Source organism: Salmo salar, chromosome ssa14, assembly GCF_905237065.1.
Source record: "Salmo salar chromosome ssa14, Ssal_v3.1, whole genome shotgun sequence".
Lineage (NCBI taxonomy): Eukaryota > Metazoa > Chordata > Actinopteri > Salmoniformes > Salmonidae > Salmo > Salmo salar.
In genome coordinates this window covers 34,602,684-34,626,818 of record NC_059455.1, presented here as the reverse complement: position 1 = coordinate 34,626,818, position 24,135 = coordinate 34,602,684, and the positions used below count along the sequence as shown (strand labels likewise).

General features: G+C 42.5%; 1 protein-coding gene across 3 annotated transcripts in view; it reads left to right on the top strand.

Moving 5' to 3' along the window:
- The window catches only part of LOC106569366 (complement factor B), a 43,567-nt gene extending 23,053 nt beyond the window's left edge, over nucleotides 1-20,514 (top strand). For all 3 annotated transcript variants that reach the window (XM_045694265.1, XM_014140674.2, XM_045694263.1), the window contains exons 10-18: nucleotides 11,724-11,861; nucleotides 11,970-12,079; nucleotides 12,201-12,324; nucleotides 15,484-15,625; nucleotides 15,711-15,787; nucleotides 18,468-18,568; nucleotides 18,925-19,048; nucleotides 19,441-19,490; nucleotides 19,793-20,514. In XM_045694265.1, the coding sequence (XP_045550221.1) occupies nucleotides 11,724-11,861; nucleotides 11,970-12,079; nucleotides 12,201-12,324; nucleotides 15,484-15,625; nucleotides 15,711-15,787; nucleotides 18,468-18,568; nucleotides 18,925-19,048; nucleotides 19,441-19,490; nucleotides 19,793-19,975 (1,049 nt within the window). In that variant the 3' untranslated portion in view covers nucleotides 19,976-20,514. The remainder of the gene's footprint in view (nucleotides 1-11,723; nucleotides 11,862-11,969; nucleotides 12,080-12,200; nucleotides 12,325-15,483; nucleotides 15,626-15,710; nucleotides 15,788-18,467; nucleotides 18,569-18,924; nucleotides 19,049-19,440; nucleotides 19,491-19,792) is intronic.
- Nucleotides 20,515-24,135: the final 3,621 nt, after the last annotated feature.

Here is a 24,135-nt window from a genome sequence, read left to right as displayed (position 1 = left end):
AGACAGGACGGACAGTTGATCGTCCTCGCAGTGATAGACCACGTGTAACAACACCTGCACAGGATCGGTACATCCGAACATCACACCTGCGGGACAGGTACAGGATGGCAACAACAACTGCCCGAGTTATACCAGGAACGCACAATCCCTCCATCAGTGCTCAGACTGTCCGCAATAGGCTGAGAGAAGCTGGACTGAGGGCTTGTAGGTCTGTTGTATGGCAGGTCCTCACCAGACATCACCGGCAACAACGTCGCCTATGGGCACAAACCCACCGTCGCTGGACCAGACAGGACTGGCAAAAAGTGCTCTTCACTGACGAGTCCCGGTTTTGTCTCACCACGGGTGATGGTCGGATTCACATTTATCGTCGAAGGAATGAGCATTACACCGAGGCCTGTACTCTGGAGCGGGATCAATTTGGAGGTGAAGGGTCCGTCATGGTCTGGGGCGGTGTGTCACAGCATCATCGGACTGAGCTTGTCATTGCAGGCGATCTTAATGCTGTGCGTTACAGGGAAGACATCCTCCTCCCTCATGTGGTACCCTTCCTGCAGGCTCATCCTGACATGACCCTTCAGCATGACAATGCCACCAGCCATACTGCTCGTTCTGTGCGTGATTTCCTGCAAGACAGGAATGTCATTGTTCTGCCATGGCCAGCGAAGAGCCCGGATCTCAATCCCATTGAGCACGTCTGGGACCTGTTGGATCAGAGGGTGAGGGCTAGGGCCAGGGCCATTCCCCCCAGAAATGTCCGGGAACTTGCAGGTGCCTTGGTGGAAGAGTGGGGTGACATCTCAAAGCAAGAACTGGCAAATCTGGTGCAGTCCATGAGGAGGAGATCCACTGCAGTACTTAATGCAGCTGGTGGCCACACCAGATACTGACTGTTACTTTTGATTTTGACCCCCCATTATTCCATTTCTGTTAGTCACGTCTGGGATCTTGTTCAGTTTAAGTCTCAGTTGTTGAATCTTGTTATGTTCATACAAATATTTACACATGTTAAATTTGCTGAAAATAAACGCAGTTGACAGTGAGAGGACGTTTCTTTTTTTGCTGAGTGTATATATATGGTGTGCCAAAACAAGAGGTTAAATAAATGTACAAAAATAAGTTAACTGATCTTTCTTATGTCTCTCACATATACACCACCGATCAAAAGTTTGGGGTCACTTAGAAATGTCCATGTTTTTGTCCGTTAAAATAACAGCAAATTAATCAGAAATACAGTGTAGACATTGTTAATGTTGTAAATGACTATTGATGCTGGAAACGGCTAATTTTTAATGGAATATCTACATAGGCGTACAAAGGCCCATTATCAGCAACCATCACTCCTTTGTTCCAATGGCATGTTGTGTTAGCTAATTATTATTATTATTATTATATATTTTTTTGATTTAACCTTTATTTAACTAGGCAAGTCATTTGAGAACAAAATCTTATTTACAATGATGGCCTACACCAGGTTATCTGTAGTGATGTCTCTAGCTTAGACCACTGCGCCACTTGCGAGCCCAAGAGCCTAATCGAAGTTTATAATTTTAAAAGGCTAATTGATCAATAGAAAACCCTTTTGCAATTATGTTAGCACAGCTGAAAACTGTCCTGATTAAAGAAGCAATAAAGCTGACCTTTCGACTAGTTGAGTATCTGGAGCATCAGCATTTGTGGGTTCGATTACAGGCTCAAAATGGCTAGAAACAAAGAACTTTCTTCTGAAACTTGTCAGTCTATTCTTGTTCTGACAAATGAAGGCTATTCCATGCGAGAAATTACCAAGAAACTGAAGATCTTGTACAATGCTGTGTACTACTCCCTTCACAGAACAGTGCAAACTGGCTCTAACTAGAATAGAAAGAGGAGTGGGAGGCCCCAGTGCACAGATGAGCAAGAAGACAAGTACAGTCGTGGCCAAAAGTTTTGAGAATGACACAAATATACATTTTCACAAAGTCTGCTGCCTCAGTTTGTATGATGGCAATTTGCATATACTCCAGAATGTTATGAAGAGTGATCAGATGAATTGCAATTAATTGCAAAGTCCCTCTTTGCCATGCAAATGAACTGAATCCCTAAAAAACATGTCCACTGCATTTCAGCCCTGCCACTAAAGGACCAGCTGACATCATGTCTGTGATTCTCTTATTAACACAGGTGTGAGTGTTGACGAGGACAAGGCTGGAGATCACTCTGTCATGCTGATTGAGTTCGAATAACAAACTGGAAGCTTCAAAAGGAGGGTGGTGCTTGGAATCATTGTTCTTCCTCTGTCAACCATGGTTACCTGCAAGGAAACACGTGCCGTCATCATTGCTTTGCACAAAAAGGGATTCACAGGCAAGGATATTTCTGCCAGTAAGATTGCACCTAAATCAACCATTTATATGATCATCAAGAACTTCAAGGAGAGCGGTTCAATTGTTGTGAAGAAGACTTCAGGGCGCCCAAGAGAGTCCAGCATGCGCCAGGACCGTCTCCTAAAGTTGATTCAGCTGCGGGATCGGGGCACCACCAGTACTGAGCTTGCTCAGCAAGTATGAGTGCATCTACACGCACAGTGAGGCGAAGACTTTTGGAGGATGGCCTGGTGTCAAGAAGGGCAGCAAAGAAGCCACTTCTCACCAGGAAAAACATCAGGGACAGACTGATATTCTGCAAAAGGTACAGGGATTGGACTGCTGAGGACTGGGGTAAAGTCATTTTCTCTGATGAATCCCCTTTCCGATTGTTTGGGGCATCCGGAAAAAAAGCTTGTCCGGAGAAGACAAGGTGAGCGCTACCATCAGTCCTGTGTCATCTTGAGACCATTCATGTGTGGGGTTGCTTCTCAGCCAAGGGAGTCGGCTCACTCACAATTTTGCCTAAGAACACAGCCATGAATAAAAAATGGTACCAACACATCCTCCGAGAGCAACTTCTCCCAACCATCCAGGAACAGTTTGGTGATGAACAATGCCTTTTCCAGCATGATGGAGCACCTTGCCATAAGGCAAAAGTGATAACTAAGTGGCTCTGGCAACAAAACATCGATATTTTGGTCCATGGCCAGGAAACTCCCCAGACCTTAATCCCATTGAGAACTTGTGGTCAATCCTCAAGAGGCGGGTGGAGAAACAAAAACCCACAAATTCTGACAAACTCCAAGCATTGATTATGCAAGAATGGGCTGCGATCAGTCAGGATGTGGCCCAGAAGTTATTTGACAGCATTCCTGGGCGGATTACAGAGGTCTTGAAAAAGAAGGGTCAACACTGCAAATATTGACTCTTTGCATCAACTTCATGTAATTGTCAATAAAAGCCTTTGACAGTTATGAAATGCTTCAGTATACTTCAGTATTCCATAGCAACATCTGACAAAAATATCTAAAGACACTGAAGCAGCAGATTTTGTGAAAATTAATATTTGTGTCATTATCAAAACTTACGACTGTACATTAGAGTGTCTAGTTTGAGAAACTCCTCACAAGTCCTCAACTGGCAGCTTCATTAAATTGTACCCGCAAAACACCAGTCTCAATGTCAACAGTGAAGAGGCGACTCAGGGATGCCGGCCTTCTAGGCAGAGTTCCTCCGGCCAGTGTCTGTGTTCTTTTGCCCATCTTAATCTTTTCTTTTTATTGGCCAGTCTGAGCTATGGCTTTTTCTTTGCAGCTCTGCATAGAAGGCCAGCATTCCGGAGTCACCTCTTCACTGTTGACGTTGAGACTCGTGTTTTGCAGATACTATCGCCTGGAATGGCCTTCATTTCTCAGAACAAGAATAGACTGATGAGTTTCAGAAGAAAGTACTTTGTTACTAGCCATTTTGAGCCTGTAATCGAACCCATAAATGCTGATGCTCCAGATACTCAACTAGTCGAAAGAAAGCACGTTTTATTGCTTCTTTAATCAGAACAACAGTTTTCAGCTGTGCTAACATAATTGCAAAAGGGTTTTCTAATGATTAATTAGCCTTTTAAAATGATAAACTTGGATTAGCTAACACAACGTGCCTTTGGAACGCAGGAGTGATGGTTGCTGATAATGGGCCTATGTAGATATTCCATTAAAATCAGCCGTTTCCAGCTGCGATAGTCATTTACAACACTAACAATGTCTACACTGTATTTCTGATCAATTTTATGTTATTTTAATGGACCAAAAATGAGCTTTTTTTTTCAAAACAAGGAGATTTCTAAGTGACTCCAAACCTTTCAATGGTAGTGTTGGACAGACACTTAAGAACAAACTTCCTTTTACATTTTTTTGGGGGTGGACTATCTGGTTTTCCATGTCGTGAATCTGTTATTCAATGCGTTTATATGGGCTAATAGCAGTAAAATAATCATGAAATAGTTGTTTCATTTCTTTTTGGGATGATTCAAAAACAAATACCTAAATGATCCTTTGTATGACTTTCTTAAAACAATTCCATATAGCTTAGTAGAACCCCCCCCCTCCCCCTTAGATTTTTATTAAAGGGATATTCAATGTCTGCTTGTTATGTTATTTATACCCATCTACCAATAGGTGCCGTTCTTTGCGAGTCATTGGAAAACCTCCCTGGTCTTTGTGGTTGAATCTGTGTTTGAGATTCTCTGCTCGGCTGAGAGACCTTACAGATAATTGTATATGTGGGGTACATAGATGAGGTAGTCATTCAAAAATCATGTTGAACACTATTATACAGAGTGAGTCCATGCAACTTATTATGTGACTTGTTAAGCACATTGTTACTCCTGAACTTATTTAGGCTTGCCATAACAAAGGGGTTTCAGCTTTACATTTTTTATTCATTTGTAAAAATGTGAAAAATAGATTTCTGCTTTGACATTATGGGGTATTGTGTGTAGGCCAGTGACATATTTTTATTTACGCTGGACTGGTATATGTGCAGATGAGGATGTGCAAGTAGAAATACTGTTGTGCAAAAGAGCAGAAAAACAATCAAATATGGGGATGATTAGGTAGTTGGTTGGATGGGCTATTTACAGATGGGGTGTGTACAGCTGCAGCGATCGGTAAGCTGCTCTGACAGCTGACGCTTAAAGTTAGTGGGAGATATGTCTCCAACTTCAGTGATTTTTGCAATTCGTTCCAGTCATTGGCAGCAGAGAACTGGAAGGAAAGGCGGCCAAAGGAGGTGTTGGCTTTGGGGATGACTAGTGAAATATATCTGCTGGAGTGCCTGCTATGGATGGGTGTTGCTATGGTGACCAGTGAGCTGAGATAAGGCGGAGCTTTACCTAGAAAATACTTTTAGATGACCTGGAGCCAGTGGGTTTGGCGACGAATATGTAGCGAGGACCAGCCAATGAGAGCATACAGGTCACAGTGTTGGGTAGTATATGGGGCTTTGGTGACAAAACGGATGGCACTGTGATAGACTGCATCCAATTTGCTGAGTAGAGTGTTGGAGGCTATTTTGTAAATGACAAGTGACGCCGTCAAGGATCGGTAGGATAGTCAGTTATACGAGGGTATGTTTGGCAGCATGAGTGAAGGAGGCTGATTCTAGATTTAACTTTGATTTGGAGATGCTTAATGTGAGTCTGGAAGGAGAGTTTACAATCTAGCCAGACACCTAGGTATTTATCGTTGTCCGCATATTCTAAGTCAGAACCGTCCAGAGTAGTGATGCTAGTCGGGCGGGCGGGTGGGTGCGGGCAGCGATCGGTTGAAGTTCATGCATTTAGTTTTACTAGCATTTAAGAGCAGTTGGAGGCCACGGATCAAATCAAATTAAATGTATTTATATAGCCCTTCTTACATCAGCTGATATCTCAAAGTGCTGTACAGAAACCCAGCCTAAAACCCCAAACAGCAAGCAATGCAGGTGTAGAAGCACGGAAATGCTTATTGAAATTCTCGATTATCGTGGATTTATACTTGATGTGGAATAGAGTTCCATGTATTCATGGCTCTATTTAGTACTGTGCACCTTCCATATTCTGTTCTGGACTTGGGGACTGTGAAGAGACCTCTTGTGGCATGTATTGTAGGGTATGCGTGGGTGTCCGAGCTATGCGCCAGTAGTTCAAACAGACAGCTCGGTGCATTCAACATGTCAATACCTCTCATAAATACAAGCAGTGAGGAAGTCACTCTCTCCTCCACTTGAGCCAGGAGAAATTGACATGCATATTATTAATATTAGCTCTTGGTGTACATCCAAGGGTGCTGCCCTGTTCTGAACCAATTTTTCGAAGTCCTTTTCTGTGTCACCTGACCACACGACTAAACAGTAGTCTAGGTGCGTCAAAACTAGAGCCTGTAGGACCTGCCTTGTTGACAGTGCTGTCAAGAAGGTAGAGCAGCGTCTTATCATGGAAATACTCCCCATCTTAGCTATTGTTGTATCAATCTGTTTTGACCATGACAGTTTAAAATCATGGGTAACTCCAAGGAGTTTAGTCACCTGAACTTGCTCAATTTCCACATTATTCATTACGAGATGTAGTTGAGGTTTAGGGTTTAGTGAAGGATTTGTCCCAAATACGATGCTTTTAGTTTTAGAAATATTTAGGACTAACTTATGCCTTGCCACCCACACTAAAACTAACTGCAACTCTTTGTTAAGTGTTGCAGTCATTTCAGTCGCTGTAGTAGCTCACGTGTATAGTGTTGAGTCATCCACATACATAGACACTCTGGCTTTCCTCAAAGCCAGTGGCAATTCATTAGTAAAGATTGAAAAAAGTAATGGGCCTAGATAGCTGCCTTGGGGAATTCCTGATTCTACCTGGATTATGTTTGAGAGGCTTGCATTAAAGAAAACCCTCTGTGTTCTGTTAGACAGGTAACTCTTTATCCACAATATAACAGGGGGTGTAAAGCCATAACACATCAGTTTTGCCAGCAGTAGACTATGATTGATAATGTCAAAGGCCGCACTGAAGTCTAACAAAACAGCCCCACAATCTTTTTATCATGAATTTCTCTCAGCCAATCATCAGTCATTTGTGTAAGTGCTGTGCTTGTTGAATGTCCTCTATAAGCATACTGAAAGTTTGTTGTCAATTGTGTATAGCTACGTTTGCTTGCTAGCTAGTTAGCAGCAAAATCTCCTCAACAAACTGCACTTTCAATTTAGGTGTCTACAATCTCATTATGTTCAACCTGTAGATCGATGTGCCTCACAGAGTGGAGTCTGACATTCATATCGGCACCATACAATGCACCTTGGACTGAAGAGACAGACAAATAGGAGAAATGTGTTTGACCCTCTGTTAAATTACACATTTCTCGAGGTAGGAATATGATCAGTGGCTCATTCGAGAGAAGACAACCTCCCGAGTTATGACATCGGGCAGTATTAAAATTTGATATGATGAGAGATGTTTTTGTGATCTAAAAGTCGTATTCCTATTAACTTCCAGTGTAGTGAGAGGGACTTTTCACAATGCTACATCATACGGGTCGAATTTCTGCCTGCTTGAAAGCCAATAACTCAGATACACATGAAGTCATGAAATGGCCCAGGGAATCAATAGAACACCACTCAGAGATGCACAAAAAACAATATAACATTTAAAATGGGTGAATGTTTCCTTTATGACACTGCTCAAACTCTGAGCCAGGAGTAAAATCCTCTCATAAAAGTTTATCTCATCTGGGAATCTCGACAGTTTGAGGTACCGAAAAGATAGTGATGATGCTCAATGACATTGTTGCAAATAATGGGGAATAACCAATTGCGATGAGGCATTGCCAGCTGTGAACTCTATAGCATGCTTCAAACAACCACAGTGACTGTCACTGTAAATCAAATATTGAAATGGTAAAACGTTTGATAACTAGAATTTTCGCCTGACACGATAACTTTGCCTACTCGTCATTTTTGCCTAATATGTTGGCATGCATAATGTTATTTAACCAATTCTGACATTTTGAATGAAGTGGTAGGCATTACGCTGAGTCATACAGTATTATACCGGTTGAAAGTGGAATTTTGATGATATTACCATTATATTAAAACACTTGTCACTCCTGTTCAACAACTTTGTAAATAGCTTTTGCATAAGCTCTAAAGGGATAAAGTGAAATAACATGATATAGGTTCATGAAAAAATTGGATTATTTATTAGCCTAGTGGTTATACGTATTTAGACATATGTGAATTAGGCCTCATGTAAAATCATTGTCAAAAGCGCAAGAGATACTGTTGCATGTAGGTCTAGGTTATTTATGGGTTGATCATATAGAAATATCAAAACATTATTTTAACAACTCCAAAGCAATTGCCTATTTGTGGTGCGGGAACCACTGACTCTCTGCCTTTTTCTATAGTCAAGACACCTGCTGGTTAGTCTGAACAGCTCATGAGATCTCCTAAATATCTGTCGACTAGGTGGAACTCTTATGAGAATTTTTTACCCATAAGAGTATGAGTAAAATGTCTTTATTCTCAGCATATACGACCAATTTTGTACTCTGAGACGCTTTGTGGATACGGGCCCAGGTTAGGATGTTTTTCGGACTTTCTCAGGACGTTCAGTGTATTAGTTGTCAGGATGTTACCTGATGGTCCCAGAGAAAGGTTCCCCCGAAAAAATAAGCTGACTACCTAAATTATTCAAATACTGAGCTATATTGTATGTTCAAAACTATTTGGAAATTATATAATTTTATACTAAAACAATTGCTCAGAGAAAGAAATTTTGAGGAAAAACAAATTACTTTTTAAACAAAAGGGTAGGGGTCAAAATGATTGACGCCCCTAAAGATTATTATTAATAAAGTAGTCAAAAGTTTAGTATTAGGTCCCATGCTCCTAGCACGCAAAGACTACATCAAGCTTGTGACTCTACAAACTTGTTTGATGCATTTGCAGTTCGTTTTGGTTGTGTTTCAGATTATTTTGTGCCCAATTAAAATGAATGGTAAATAATGTAAAGTGTAATTTTGGAGTCACTTTTATTAGAAACATATTATATTCTTATTTATAAACAGTTCTACATTCATGTGAATGCCACAATGATTATGGATAATCGTGAATAAATTGTGTATAATGATGAGTGAGAAAGTTACAGAGATTCAAAGATCATACCCCCAAGACATGCTTACAAGGGAGTTTAGCATGTCTTTGGGGTATGATCTTTGACCCTCTAACTTTCTCACTCATCATTATTCAGGATTCATTCAGGATTATCTGTAATACACTCACTATTGAAAGGAAAGAAGAGGGCGCTCAACCAATGTGAGTCGAGGTTCGACCAAAAAATTGAATCATCATTGCAAAGGAAAAGGCACAACACTCGCTTACCATTAGCACAACTTCCTCCAGCTAGACTAAGGTACTTAATGTTGGAACCAAAGCACAGAGAGAAAATCTGTCTGCACATTTTAATTCACAGGCAATAAAGATACATCTCTGTCTTATTATCTATTCTGAATTCAATTTCGAATCACACACTAGGAATGTGACCAAAATAGCTTTTTACCACCTGAGGAACATTGCAAAGGTTTCTCTCTCAGGCTGATACAGAGAGACTAATCCATGCTTTTATTACAAGCAGGCTTGACTACTGTAATGCTTTCCTGTCTGGTCTACCCAAGAAAGCCATTGGTCAACTGCAAAACATACCGAATGCTGCAGAACGGGTACTGACCAAGACCAGACGGAGAGCACATTTTACACCGGTTTTAAGGTCTCTGCACTCGCTGTCTGAGTTTTAGAGTACATTTTAAGATTCTTCAATTGGTTTTTAAATCAATCCATGATACATGTCAAACATGCTTTTAAGTTATGTACCCTGTAGGTCCCTCAGGTCCTCTGGCCTTTTAACTATCCCAAAGCCTACCAAGAGGCAGATTAACTGATTTAGCAATGCGGATGGCACTCTTTTGCTGCAGAAATGTGTTCTAGGTAATAAATGTGTATGGGACTTCTGAGAATGCTACAGACTCTGTGGTTCTGCAGAAACATCAGTGTACTCCAAATCCAGAGGTTGTGAGTTAAAATCCCAAGTGGGGTCATATTGAAAAGTCAGGTCCTCCAGAGAACGTTCCCTTAGGACCATCACGCAACGTCCTAATGACTAGTCAAATTACTGTCCTGAGAACGTCCTAAAAAAAGTCCCGACGCCTCAGAATCACCTTAGGTTGCCAAGAACATTTACACATACCCAGATTTTACTTGGTGATATGGTGCTGCTACTGATTAACAACATAAAGAGACAGAATACAGACAGTGGATTTTAAACAAAGTTTACATACATTATTTACAACTAGTGATTATACACAACTCAGTGACTTCCTGGTAACTTACAGGGAACTAGGTAATGGTCCCCCAGAGAACGTTCCCTTGGGACCATCATGCAACGTCCTAATGATTAGTCAAATTAATGTCCTGAGAATGCCCCAAAAAGTCCTGACATGGTCTTCAGTGACGTCCTGGTAACTTACAGGAAACTAGACAAAAGTATTCCAGAGAATGGTTCCTTGTGACCATCATTTGACATCCTGAGGACTGGTACAGAGTGTCCTGAGAACGTTCTAAAAACGTCCTTTATTTTAAAAAATAAATAAATTGTGGTATCCAATTGGTAATTACAGTCTTGTCTCATCGCTGCTACTCCCGACTCGGGAGAGGCGAAGGTCGAGAGTGGTGCGTCCTCCGAAACACAACCCAACCAAGCCGCACTGCTTTTTTGACACAATGCCCACTTAACCCGGAAGCCAGCCGCACCAATGTGTCGGAGGAAACACCGTACACCTGGCGACCGTGTCAGCGTGCACTGTGCCTGGTCCGCCACAGGAGTCACTAGTGCGCGATGGGACAAGGACATTCCTGCCGGCCAAACCCTCCCCTAACCTTGACGACGCTGGGCCAATTGTGCGCCGCCTCATGGGTCTCCCGGTCGCGCCCGGCTGCGACAGAGCCAGGACTCAAACCCAGAATCTCGAGTGGCACAGCTAGTACTGCAATGCAGCCTTAGTCCACTGCGCCACTCGGGAGGCCCCTCTAAAAACATCCTTGATGACATGTCTGGAACATACCCCTCTTGGGGACCATGACACAACGTCCCGGTGTAAGCAAACTAGGACATGCATGGAACATGCTTGTGTGGTCGTTGAATGTCATGATAAGAATGTCCTGTCAGAGCCAAACAGGGTTGTAAGGGTCATTCAAAGACCTTATTATAACATTCTATCGGAAGGAAACCAGGGCCTGTACTGGATGTCACCTTGTGTTTGCTGAATATCCTGAATATAATGTCCTATTGGAACCTCCTGGGGATCTTTTTGTAATATTCCCTAATGGTCATGCCACAACCTTAAGTGAAGTTCCAGCTGTAACAAGTCAGGACCTGTCTACAATGTCCCCTTGTGGTCATTGAATGTCTCAAGGACAACATCTTGTCAGAACCAAATAGGAACCTATTTGTAACGTTCCCTAGTGGACTTATTATAACGTTATACTGCTACCAAACCGGGACCTGTACTGAGCGTCCCTTTATGGTCCCAAGGTTAACTTCATGTTTTAATGTTCCTAGAACGTTCTCAGAATGGATGGGATAACAATGGGATAACTTCTCGCTGAATACCTAAAAGGAACCTCATGGGAACATGGCCTTAGGACGTCCCCTGTTTGCTGGGTGCAATGTAGGAACTCAACCAATGTGAATACTTAAACTCAAGGAGAAATTTTAAAAAAGATCAACACACAGGAAATAAGAGGTGAAGGACACGTGTCATAGATAACATAAGCTGCCTGTCGCTTCTCTTTCAGATATTTATGTTTTCGGTGTGGGTGCAGAAATGAACGAGGAGGAAATCAACAAGTTGGTGTCGAAGAAGAGTTCAGAAAAGCATTTCTACAAACTAAGAGATGACACCAAACTGACATCCTTGTTCAAGATGATTATAGGTTAGTGTAGAATAGCATTGGTGTTCATGTAGTCTGTACAGTTATAATTAGTGCACATTGCTGTACATGATCATAGGTGTGTTTTTTTCTCTCTCTGCTTCTCTATAGATGAGAGTAACAGTGTAGGCCTGTGTGGTCTATCCTGGGACCGTGATGGTGATGATTCCACTTCATCCAAACGGCAAGAATACCCTTGGGTAGTCACAATCTCTGTCGAGGTGAGTCGATGAAGAACAAATAAGAGATCTTAGAGACACATTTTACATTCAAGAGGAACTACTATGCAGCTAGTGTGTAGGTATGCTACAGTATTTATCTATTTCTCCTTCTTCCATTCAGGTCGGCAATGAGCATAGCTCTTGCATGGGTGCCCTCGTTACACCTAGATTTGTCCTTACAGCTGCTCACTGTTTCAGGGAGAAGCAGATAGATAGGATTAAAGTGAAAGTCTTCAACCAGGAAGGTACTGTGCTTCTCTGAACTTCTCTGGGCAATGTGTACAATTCAATAATGGTGCCAGAGCGGAGGGCTGCCGTTTTACAGGCTCCTAACCAACTGTGCTATTTTGTTAGTTTTTTCGCATTGCTGTAAACTCATTTTGTACATAATGTTGCTGCTACTATCTCTTATGACTGAAAAGAGCTTCTGGACATCAGTACAGCGGTTACTCTCCTCAAACTCAACAAAGATTTTTTCTTTAATGAGTCCGACGCGAAGGATATACTGCTTTGTCGAGACAAGGACCAAATCCCCGTCATCAGCGTGAAGAAAAGACAGAGAAAAAGGGGGAGGAGGGCGGGGTGCCTTGTAAGAATTTACAGACGAGTAGGTAAACCACCACTACCCTCAGTATTATTGGCCAACGTGCAATCATTGGAAAACAAACTGGACGATCTACCATTGACTATCTGACCAACGGGACATTAAAAACTGTAATATCTTATGTTTCACAGAGACTTGGCTGAACAACGACGCGGATAATATAGAGCTGGCTGGCTTCTCCGTGTTTCGGCAGGACAGAGCAGCTGCGTCTGCTAATATGAGGGGTGGGGGTGTGTGTCTATTTGTCAATAACTGCTGGTGCGCGATGTCTAATATTAAAGAAGTCTCGAGGTATTTCTCACCTGATGTAGAATACCTCATGATAAGCTGTAGACCACACTATCTACCAAGAGAGTTCTCATCTATATTATTCGTAGCTGTCTATTTACCACCACGACCGATGCTGGCACTAAGAACGCCCTCAACAAGCTGTATATGGCCATAAGCAGACAAGAAAATGCTCATCCAAAAGCGGCGCTCCTAGTGGCCGGGGACTTTAATGCAGGCAAACTTAAATCTGTTTTACCAGCATGTCACATGTGCAACCAGAGGAAAAAATCTCTAGACCATCTTTATTCCACACAGAGAGATGCATACAAAGCTTTCCCTCGCCCTCCATTTGGCAAATCTGACCATAATTCTATCCTCCTGATTCCTGCTTACAAGCAAAAACTAAAGCAGGAAGTACCAGTGACTCGCTCAATTCGGAAGTGGTCAGTTGACGCGGATGCTACGCTACAGGACTTTTTTTTAGCACAGACTGGAATATGTTCCGGGATTCATCCAATGGCATTGAGGAGTATACCACCTCAGTCGCCGGCTTTATCAATAAGTGCATTGACGACGTTGTCCCCACAGTGACCATGTGTACATTTCCTAACCAGAAGCCATGGATTACAGGCAACATCCGCCCTGAGCTAAAGGCTAGAGCTGCCGCTTCCAGACACTTATAAGAAATCCTACTATGCCCTCAGGCTTACCATCAAACTGGCCAAGCGTCAGTACAGGACTGAGATTGAATGGCTTTGACGCTCGTCGGATGTGGCAGGGCTTGAAAACTATTACGGACTACAAAGGAAAACACAACCGCGAGCTGCCCAGTGACGAAACCCTACCAGACGAGCTAAATGCCTTTTATGCTCGCTTCGAGGCAAGCAACACTGAAGCATGCTTGAGAGCACCAGCTGTTCCGGACGACTGTGTGATCACGCTCTCCGTAGCCGATGTGAGCAAGACCCCATAAACAGGTCAACATTCACAAAGCTGTGGGCCAGACGGATTACCTGGACATGTACTCAAAGCATGCGCGGACCAACTGGCAAGTGTCTGAACTGATATTTTCAACCTCTCCCTGGCCGCGTCTGTAATACCTACATGTTTCAAATAGACCGTCGGCATTTGCCCAATAAAGCAAAGTTAAAATGCCTAAATTATTACCGCCCGCGAAGCACTCACGTCTGTAACCATGAAGTGCTTTGAATGGCTGGTCATGGCTCACATCAACACCATCATGCCAGAAACCCTAGACCCACTCCAATTTGCATACTGCCCCAACAGATCCACAGATGACACAATCTCAATTGCACTCCACACTGCCCTTTCCCACCTGGACAAAAGGAACACTTATGTGAGAATGCTTTTCATTGACTACAGCTCAGCGTTCAACACCATAGTGTCCACAAAGCTCATCACTAAGCTAAGGACCCTGGGACTAAACACCTTCCTCTGCAACTGGATCCTGGACTTCCTGACGGGCCTCCCCCAAGTGGTAAGGGTAGGCAACAACACATCTGCCACGCTGATCCGCAACACTGGGGCCCCTCAGTGGTGCATGCTTAGTCCCCTCCTGTACTCCCTGTTCACCCACAACTGCGTGGCACATCACTAACAAATTGTCATGGTCCGAACACACCAAGACAGTTGTAAAGAGGGCACAACACTTTTTCCCCCTCAAGAGACTGTTAAGATTTGGTATGGGTCCCCAGATCCTCAAAAAGTTCTACAGCTGCACCATCGAGAGCATCCTGACCGGTTGCATCACCGCCTGGTATGGCAACTGCTCGGCATCTGACCATAAGGCGCTACAAAGCGTAGTGCGTATGACCCAGTACATCACTGGGCCGAGCTTCCTGACATTCAGGACCTATATACTAAGCGTGTCAGAGAAAAGCCCCAAAAATTATCAAAGACTCCAGTCACCCAAGTCATAGACATTTCTCTATGCTACCGCACGGCAAGCGGTACCAGAACGCCAATTCTAGGAGCAAAAGGCTCCTTAACAGCTTTTACCCCCAAGCCAGAAGACTGCTGAGCAACTAATCAAATGGCCACCCGGACTATTTACGTTGATCCCCTCCCCCCTCCTCAATTTGTTTTACACTGCTGCTGCTCTCTGTTTATTATCTATGCATAGTCAATTTACAAATGACCTCGACTAACTTTTACCCCCGCACATTGACTCGGTACCGGTACCCCCTGTATATAGCCTCGTTATTGTTATGTACTTTTCTTGTGTTACTTTTTGATTGTATAGATTTAAAAATATATATTTTATTACATCTATTTCTTGAGCTGCATTGTTGGTTAAGGGCTTGTAAAGAAGCATTTCACGGTAAGGTCTACACCTGTTGTATTCGGCGCATTTGACAAATAAAATTTGATTTTATTTGGTAATTCATTGTAATGCATTTGTTAAATTCAATTGTAGTTTATCCTCTGATGCCTTGATTTCAGCACATGGTCAGGTGTGAGGCTAACACCTGACTAAAAAATAAGATAATATATTTGTCTGTTGATTCAGATATGACGTTGGAGCAGAAACCTATAATTCATTCAGAATATGATGTCTTTAAGAAGAAGGACAAAGGGGTTTCAGAGTTTTATGACTACGATGTGGCACTCTTGAAGTTGAATAGTGATGTCCAAATGTCTAAATATACCAGGTAAGTCAGGACATGGCAAGCCCAAAATATGGCAGGGTTTATGAGGACAGAGGACAACTCTGAGAAATGTAGCTGTATTTTGCAGGCCCATCTGTATTCCTTGTACTATATCCTCCATCCGTGCATCAGGTCTCCATACATCAACAACCTGTAAGGCGCAAGGTGAGTGACATAATTTATCTAATGTAAGTGTGTCATAACTACCCAAACATAAGCACACAAAATATGAGCTGAAACGATTTCTAGCACCAATTATGAATAGGCAGAGGCTGCGCATCCATATTGAACCGTCCCGTCCCACCCCCACAGGACACCTCTTTCCTTTTTTTGTTTTTTAAATAAATATATTAATTCATATAAATACAAATCTGTTTTCAATCAATACATGGGGTTCATTGTTAGGCTACTTAACATGATTTACGTATTTAATAGTGTCAATGGATGTTTTTGTAGGTCAACTTGTTGACCAGCTTCTTCTTTTTAATTCTGTTTTTAGTTGTTTAGTAGATCTTGTCTTCCAAATCTTATTGTCCACCATAGATCTTTAGTACGCCTCTTTCCCATAGCCAAACAACCAAAGTATAGCGTTTTGCGCATGTGTTTCTTTACGCACACATTTTTTTTACATAGCTCCTGCTCACCCTCCCCCTCCCCCTCACTTCTCGTTTCTCATTTTACTCCCACTGTTCTTAACCCTTCCTATAATCTTTAAATTCTTGCGGGTCTTGATTGTTGACCAATGAACAATCATCAGCATTGGCATGCAAAAGCAGTCTCACATATCCAGATTAGGGACGGATCGAAATTTACTGGGGGCAGGGGTGGTCCAAAATAGGGGAGGATGGTCGAACTTTTGTTTTTACTTTGGGAAGGGTTGTGTGATGTTTTTTATTGGGCACAGGGGACGATATTGCGTTTTTTCCCTAGTTTACGTTTGCTCTTTTGCCGGTTTTACTATATAATTTCTTCCATCCTATCCAAATTTCTCGATCGAACATTAATAGTAACATTGATTGGAGATTCTCTGAACTCTTTGGCCTGAATACCAAGCGTCACGTCTGGAGGAAACCTGGCACCATCCCTACGGTGAAGCATGGTGGTGGCAGCATCATGCTGCGGGGATGTTTTTCAGCGGCAGGGACTGGGAGGCTAGTCAGGATCGAGGGAAAAATGAACGGCGCAAAGTACAGAGAGATCCTTGATGTAATCCTGCTCCAGAGCGCTCAGACCTCAGACTGGGGTTAAGGTTCACCTCCCAACACTACAACGGCCCTAAGCACACAGCCAAGACAAAGCAGGAGTGGCTTCGGGACAAGTCTCTGAATGTCCTTGAGTGGTCCAGCCAGAGCCCAGACTTAAACCCGATCGAACATCTCTGGAGAGACCTGAAAATAGCTGTGTAGCAACGCTCCCCATCCAACCTGACAGAGCTTGAGAGGATCTGCAGAGAAGAATGGGAGTAACTCCCCAAATACAGGTCTGCCCAGCTTGTAGTGTCATACCCAAGAAGACTCGAGGCTGTACTTGCTGCCAAAGGTGTCTTCAACAAAGTACTGAGTAAAGGTTCTTTACTAGAATAACAAAACAAACAAAAACTTTTATTCAATGAACCTTTAATAACGCTAATCAAAATATTTACTAACATAATGAGAATGATCATGAAGAAGTAGGAAATAGAATGAAAGATAAGAGACCTGGAGATATCTGACTATTAGGAATGTTATATTCAATCGGTGAGGAAAGTCTTTGATCATTGTCTCTGGTCAGGCAACATGGAGGAGAACAAAGGCAGAAGATGGCTGTTTGTCCTTGGGTCCAGAGTTGAGTTTCCTCTGTGCTCTTTTTCCCCTCAGAGTTGGGGGCTCCTTTATCCTTCTTTGGGTTGTGTCCCTTGTTGCTCTGTATTTTGCTTACATAACAACCTAAACTAGCCTACATGTAGGGTTTGTACTTTCTAATGTAATCCATTACAGTTACTAGTTACCTGACCAAAATTCTAATCAGTAACTTTTGGATTACCCAAACTAGTACTGTAATCTGATTAATTTCAGTTACTTTTGGATTACTTTCCCCTAATGAGCATTAGAAGAAGACAAAAAGGATCCATCAAACACATTTGCTGTGTCATCATAGTGGTTTCAGGTGGAACAAACTTAAAAGTGCACCTTTTTTTAACACTGAAATTCATTGAGATAACAGAGGATACATAATCTATTTTTTTTCTGCAAATATCCTTTCTGAATTTAAAAGTAATCCAAGAAGTAATCATATACTTTTTCAAAAGTATCTGTAATCTGTTTAAAATATTTTTACTGGTAACGTAACAATTACAGTTACAGGTTTTTTTGTAAACAGATTACAATACTCCCCAACAATGCCTACATGTAGCCCAGCCCTGTCTGCAAATTGCATTGGGGCAGAACAATCTGCGATTTAACAATAAATAACATACAATTGTTAGTTCGCTTCTCAATGACCAAGCAACACTGCACTATTTGATGGACAGCACATCATTGAAATTCGCCAGAGTAGCCTACTGTTCCACCTCTGTGTAACATGTCAATCATGTTGTTTATTATCAACAGACAAAGGTTGTTTATAGTTAGAACAGACAAAGAAGTTTGTACAACATGTCAAAGTTTGAACAGCAGACAAAGAGATCATTGCCATGAGAGGTGAGGGGAACAGGAAAGAGGGGGAAGCAGCAGTGGAGGGATCAGCAGCTACGTGTAAAATTGTGTCCATATAGCAGCACATGCTCAGAAGGTACGGTTGTTTAGCTATCGTTATAATTATTCAATGTAGTATGCTATCTAATGGTAGTTGATCTTTCTTTGCCCAGAGGAATTCCTATTGAATCAGAATTCTGTACCTGCCAGATTCATGTCTGAGTGGAAGGGTCAGATGTACGAGAAGGATGTTCAAATCAAATTGAAAGAAAAGGTGAGAATGTTTGTGTGAAAACCGTCTCGCCAGCAGATTCAAACAGATTTTTCGAATCATGCTTTGAGATGGCCATGAGCAGGCTGGAATTCAATCAGACATCCCATAGCAATGTTTATGCAGTGTCTAGGCTTACAAACTTTCACCCAAACACATATCTACTTTTTATTCAGAAATCTGTAAGCATCTGCCTGTGAGGATGATCTACTTGGTAATAAAAGTAGTAGTGAGTCTAGAAAGTACTTTAAACAATTCCACAATCTGATTCGTCCATGGCTATAAGAATAAGAGTTACGATGTGAATACCACAATGATGGGTTCTGTGAACTCTGACAGTCTCTGTTACTTTTTCACAGAGGGAGAGCTGTATTAAGGATGCAGAGGAAGCTGAGGGCATTAAAAACTACAAGGAGGCTGTGACTAAGAACTTCCTGTGTACAGGAGGGACAGAAGACAAAGTTGAGGACGTTGCCTGCAAAGGTACGTTCAATCAATGTATCAAGGAAATGTATCACTATGGAAACTAAACACAGTATTACAGGAAAATTCTGCATACAGTCATTTTTATATTTTCTAGCACATCCCATTGCTGTGTAATATTTATGTGTGTGGCTCAGTTGGTAGAGCATGGTGTTTGCAACGCCAGGGTTGTGGGTTCGATTCCCACGGGGGACCAGTACGGGAAAAAAAAAAAAAATGGATGAAATGTATGCATTCACTACTGTAAGTCGCTCTGGATAAGAGCGTCTGCTAAAATGTAAATGTACATTTAGAAATGGTCTTTTACATGTACGATGTCTCACCTGGCAGTGTGCACATACAGGTAGGCTATATGACATTGTATTACATGTACAGTATGTGTACATTTAAAGGTGACTCTGGTGGTGCCCTGTATCTGAAAAATCAAAAACGTCGGATTCAGGTGAGTGTATTTAACCTATACTTTCACGTTTAAATACTATGTTTCTTTTATCAGCATGGTGCTGGTTGTATCAAGATAAACAGGAAATCGCACCGGTGACATTCTCGTAAAATGTGCAGGATTAGGTTTCTCTTGAAATGTTGAACCTCTCTAGATATTTTAAGGCCTTTTTAGTTCAAACTCTCAATTTGTGATGTACTACTATTCCTTTGAATGTGTTTTTGGGAGTTAAACTTGGCCACGTTAAAATAACAATTCACTGTGTGTATATTATTAAAGTAATCAACTTATTTTTGTCTTAGGTGGGTGTGATCAGCTGGGGGGTTAAGGACCTGTGTATGGGTAATAATATCCCAAAGCCTCTTTCAACTGCAACTACTAGAGATTACCACATTAACCTATTCCGAATGCAGAAGTTCCTCAAGATGCACCTGGGAGAAAAAAAAAATGAAACTAATTATGAGCCTTTAAAATTTGTTGACTGAAAGTCATATGTGTAACTTGCATACATACGTGATAAATACAGTAGGCCTATATCAACAATTCAAATAGAATGTAGAAGTTGTGCCCATGCAGAAGTTGTGAAATGTGAAGAGTAGTTCATTATTTTCAGTCAATGTGATTTTGTTTGTATGTTTATTGTAGGAAAATGAAATTAATGTCTGCAATGGTTTAGATTTTTACTACAAATTAACAGGATTTGGTTTAGTTAAAATGTGTATTTGTTGACAGTTCAGTCAAATATCTAATGAAAATCTGCTGTCTTTGACCTGTTGTGTAATTGGTTACGCATCAAAACACAATGTTTGTCTTTGGACTTTACTTTGGTCAAGACCCAAAAGATAGTTTTACGATAAGGGGCATGTCCTGGTTAATTTTTAACCCAGTCAAGTGTTCCGAGAAATTATTATGAATTTTGCCAGTGGAGATGACAATGATGTTATGTGTGTCATTTTTAGATTACAGTGGCTTTTGGGCATGGCATATTTTTTAAATCCAATAAATGTTTCATTTTTTATTTCAATCTATGTGGGTACATCTTCTCATTCTAAATCAGGGACGGGCAACTTTGATGGGGGTGGGGGCCACAAATATCCGGAACTCATCATGAGGAGCCACAGTAGTTCGTGGGTCTGCATACCCACATCCATACTCCCCCCTCCACCTTGCGAGAAAAACATTTTAGCAGCCCCCCCTCATCAAATCAAATTTTATTGGTCACATACACGTGTTTAGTAGATGTTATTGCGGGTGTAGCAAAATGCTTGTGCTTCTAGTTCAGACAGTGCAGCAATATCTAACAAGTAATATCTAACAATTTCACAACAAATACCTTATACACACACATCTAAGTAAAGGAATGGAATTAAGAATATATAAATATATGGACGAGCATTGTCAAAGCGGCATAGACAAAGATACAGTAGATAGTATAGAATACAGTATATACATATGAGATGAGTAATGCAAGATATGTAAACATTATTAAAGTGACATTATTAAAAGGGACTAGTGTTCCATTTATTCAAGTGGCCAATGATCAGTTTTGTTAAATACTTTACTCTTCAGATTGTGCGGCTTTCCCCTCTTCTTGTAATAATTGCTCAACTAGTTTGTGACCGCAGTTGCCGTTCCGATTAACTTTTTTTTGTTTGAGCACATGCCCCTCAAAAGGTCTGTGCATGGCCCTGGACAAAATGGTGTTCTAAGAGGACCTGACTTGTGAGTTATTTTAATAATACTAATCTATTTTAATAATAATCTATAAGACTAAAATGTATAATAATAGTAAGAAATTTATTCATCTGATGGTATGAATTATTTGGTGTTCTTTACCAAAATAACAAAACAAACACTTTATTTTTTATTCAATCAACATTTAATAATGCTAATCAACATATTTACAAACATAATGAGAATGATCATGAAGAAGTAGGAAATAGAATGAAAGATAAGAAGAGACCTGGAGATATCTGACTATTAGGAATGTTATACTGAATCGGTGTGTTCTCCATGTGGCCAAGGATCGAAGGGAGAAGATAGCTGTTTGTACATTGGTCCTGAGTTGTTTCCTCTGTGCTCTTTTCCTCTTCCTCAGAGTTGGGGGCTCCTTTATCCTTCTTTGGGTTGTGTCCCTTGTTGCTCTGCATTTTGCTTACATAACAACCTAAACTAGCCTACATGCAGGGTTTGTACTTTCTAATGTAATCCGTTACAGTTACTAGTTACCTGACCAAAATTCGAATCAGTAACTTTTGGATTACCCAAACTAGTAATGTAATCTGATTAATTTCAGTTACTTTTGGATTACTTTCCCCTAAAAAGGCATTAGAAGAAGACAAAAAGGATCCATCAAACGCATTTGCTGTGTCATCATAGTGGTTTCAGGTGGAACAAATTTAAAAGTGCACCTTTTTTAACACTGAATTGAATGTCATTGAGAAAGCAAAGGTTGCATAATGTATTTTTTCTGCAAAAATTCTTTCTGAATTTAAAAGTAATCCAAGAAGTAATCATATACTTTTTCAAAGGTATCTGTAATCTGATTCAAGTATTTTTGCTGGTAACGTAACAACTACAGTTACAGGTTTTTTTGTAAACAGATTACATTACTCCCCAACAATGCCTACATGTAGCCCAGCCCTGTCTGCAAATTGCATTGGGGCAGAACAATCTGCGATTTAACAATAAATAACATACAATTGTTAGTTCGCTTCTCAATGACCAAGCAACAGTGCACTATTTGATGGACAGCACATCTGTAAGGTTCCTGTGTGTAGCTGGTGTAGAGAGTCAGGCGCAGGACAGCAGATATCAATGTACTTTACTCAAAAAGACAAATTTACAAAGTAACATCACGAGCCCACAAAGACAGATCGAATTACAATAAACAATCACTCACAAACACAACATGGGGAACAGAGGGTTAAATAATAAACAAGTAATTGGTTGAGTGAAGCCAGGTGTGTAAGACAAAGACAGAACAAATGGAAAATGAAAAGTGGATCGGCGGTGGCTAGAAAGCCGGTGACGTCGACAGCCGAACGCCGCCCAAACAAGGAGAGGGACCGACTTCTGCGGAAGTTGTGACAGTACCCCCCCTTGAGCCGCGCGCTGACACCGACCTCGAGGACGACCCGGAGGACGAGGCGCAGGGCGATCCGGATGGACACAGTGGAAATCCCGCAGCAACGAAGGGTCCAGGACGTCCTCCACCGGCACCCAGCATCTCTCCTCCGGACTGTACCCCTCCCACTCCACGAGGTACTGAAGGCCCCTTGCCCGACGCCTCGAGTCCAGGATGGCTCGAACAGCATACGCCGGGGCCCCCTCGATGTCCAGAGGGGGCGGAGGAACCTCCCGCACCTCAGCTTCCTGGAGTGGACCAGCCACCACCGGCCTGAGGAGAGACATATGGAATAAGGGATTAATACGATAATTTGGGGGAAGCTGTAACCGTAGCATACCTCGTTCAGTCTCCTCAGGACTTTAAATGGCCCCACAAACCGCGGACCCAGCTTCCGGCAGGGCAGGCGGAGGGGCAGGTTTCGGGTCGAGAGCCAGACCCGGTCCCCCGGTGCAAACACCGGGGCCTCGCTGCGGTGGCGGTTGGCGCTCGCTATTTGCCACCTCACGGCCCATTGTAGGTGCACATGGGTGGCGTCCCAGGTCTCCTCCAAGCGCTTAAACCATTCGTCCACCGCAGGAGCTTCGATCTGGTTCTGATGCTACGGTGTCAGAACCGGCTGATACCCCAGTACGCACTGGAAAGGAGAGAGGTTAGTGGAGGAGTGGCGGAGTGCGTTTTGGGCCATCACTGCCCAGGGGATGAACGCCGCCCACTCCCCCGGCCCGTCCTGGCAATATGACCGCAGAAACCTACCCACATCCTGGTTTACTCTCTCCACCTGCCCGTTACTCTCGGGGTGAAAACCTGAGGTGAGGCTGACCGAGACCCCCAGACGTTCCATGAACGCTCTCCAGACCTTGGACGTGAACTGGGGACCTCAATCAGAAACTATGTCCTTAGGCACCCCGTAGTGCTGGAAGACGTGTGTGAACAGGGCCTCCGCAGTCTGTAGGGCCGTAGGGAGACCAGGCAAAGGGAGGAGACGGCAGGACTTAGAAAACCAATCTACAACGACCAGGATCATGGTGTTGACCTGTGAGGGAGGAAGATCCATCAGGAAGTCCACCAACAGGTGCAACCACGGCCGTTGTGGAACGGGTAGGGGTTGTAATTTCCCTCTGGGCAGGTGCCTGGGAGCCTTGCACTGGGCGCACACCGAGCTGGAGGAAACATAAACCCTCACGTCCTTGGCCAAGGTGGGCCACCAGTACTTCCCACTAAGGTAACGCACCGTCCGACCGATGCCAGGATGACCAGAGGAGGGTGACGTGTGGGCCCAATAGATCAAACGGTCGTGGACAGCAGACGGAATGTACAGACGCCCAGCTGGACACTGGAGGGGGAATGGGCTCTGTTCGTAACGCCCGCTCAATGTCCGCGTCCAGCTCCCACAACACCGGTGCCACCAGGCAAGAGGCCGGAAGTATGAGTGTGATCCATGGACCGCTCCTCTGTGTCATACATCCAGGACAGTGCGTCTGCCTTAGTGTTCTGGGAACCTGGTCTGTAGGTTAG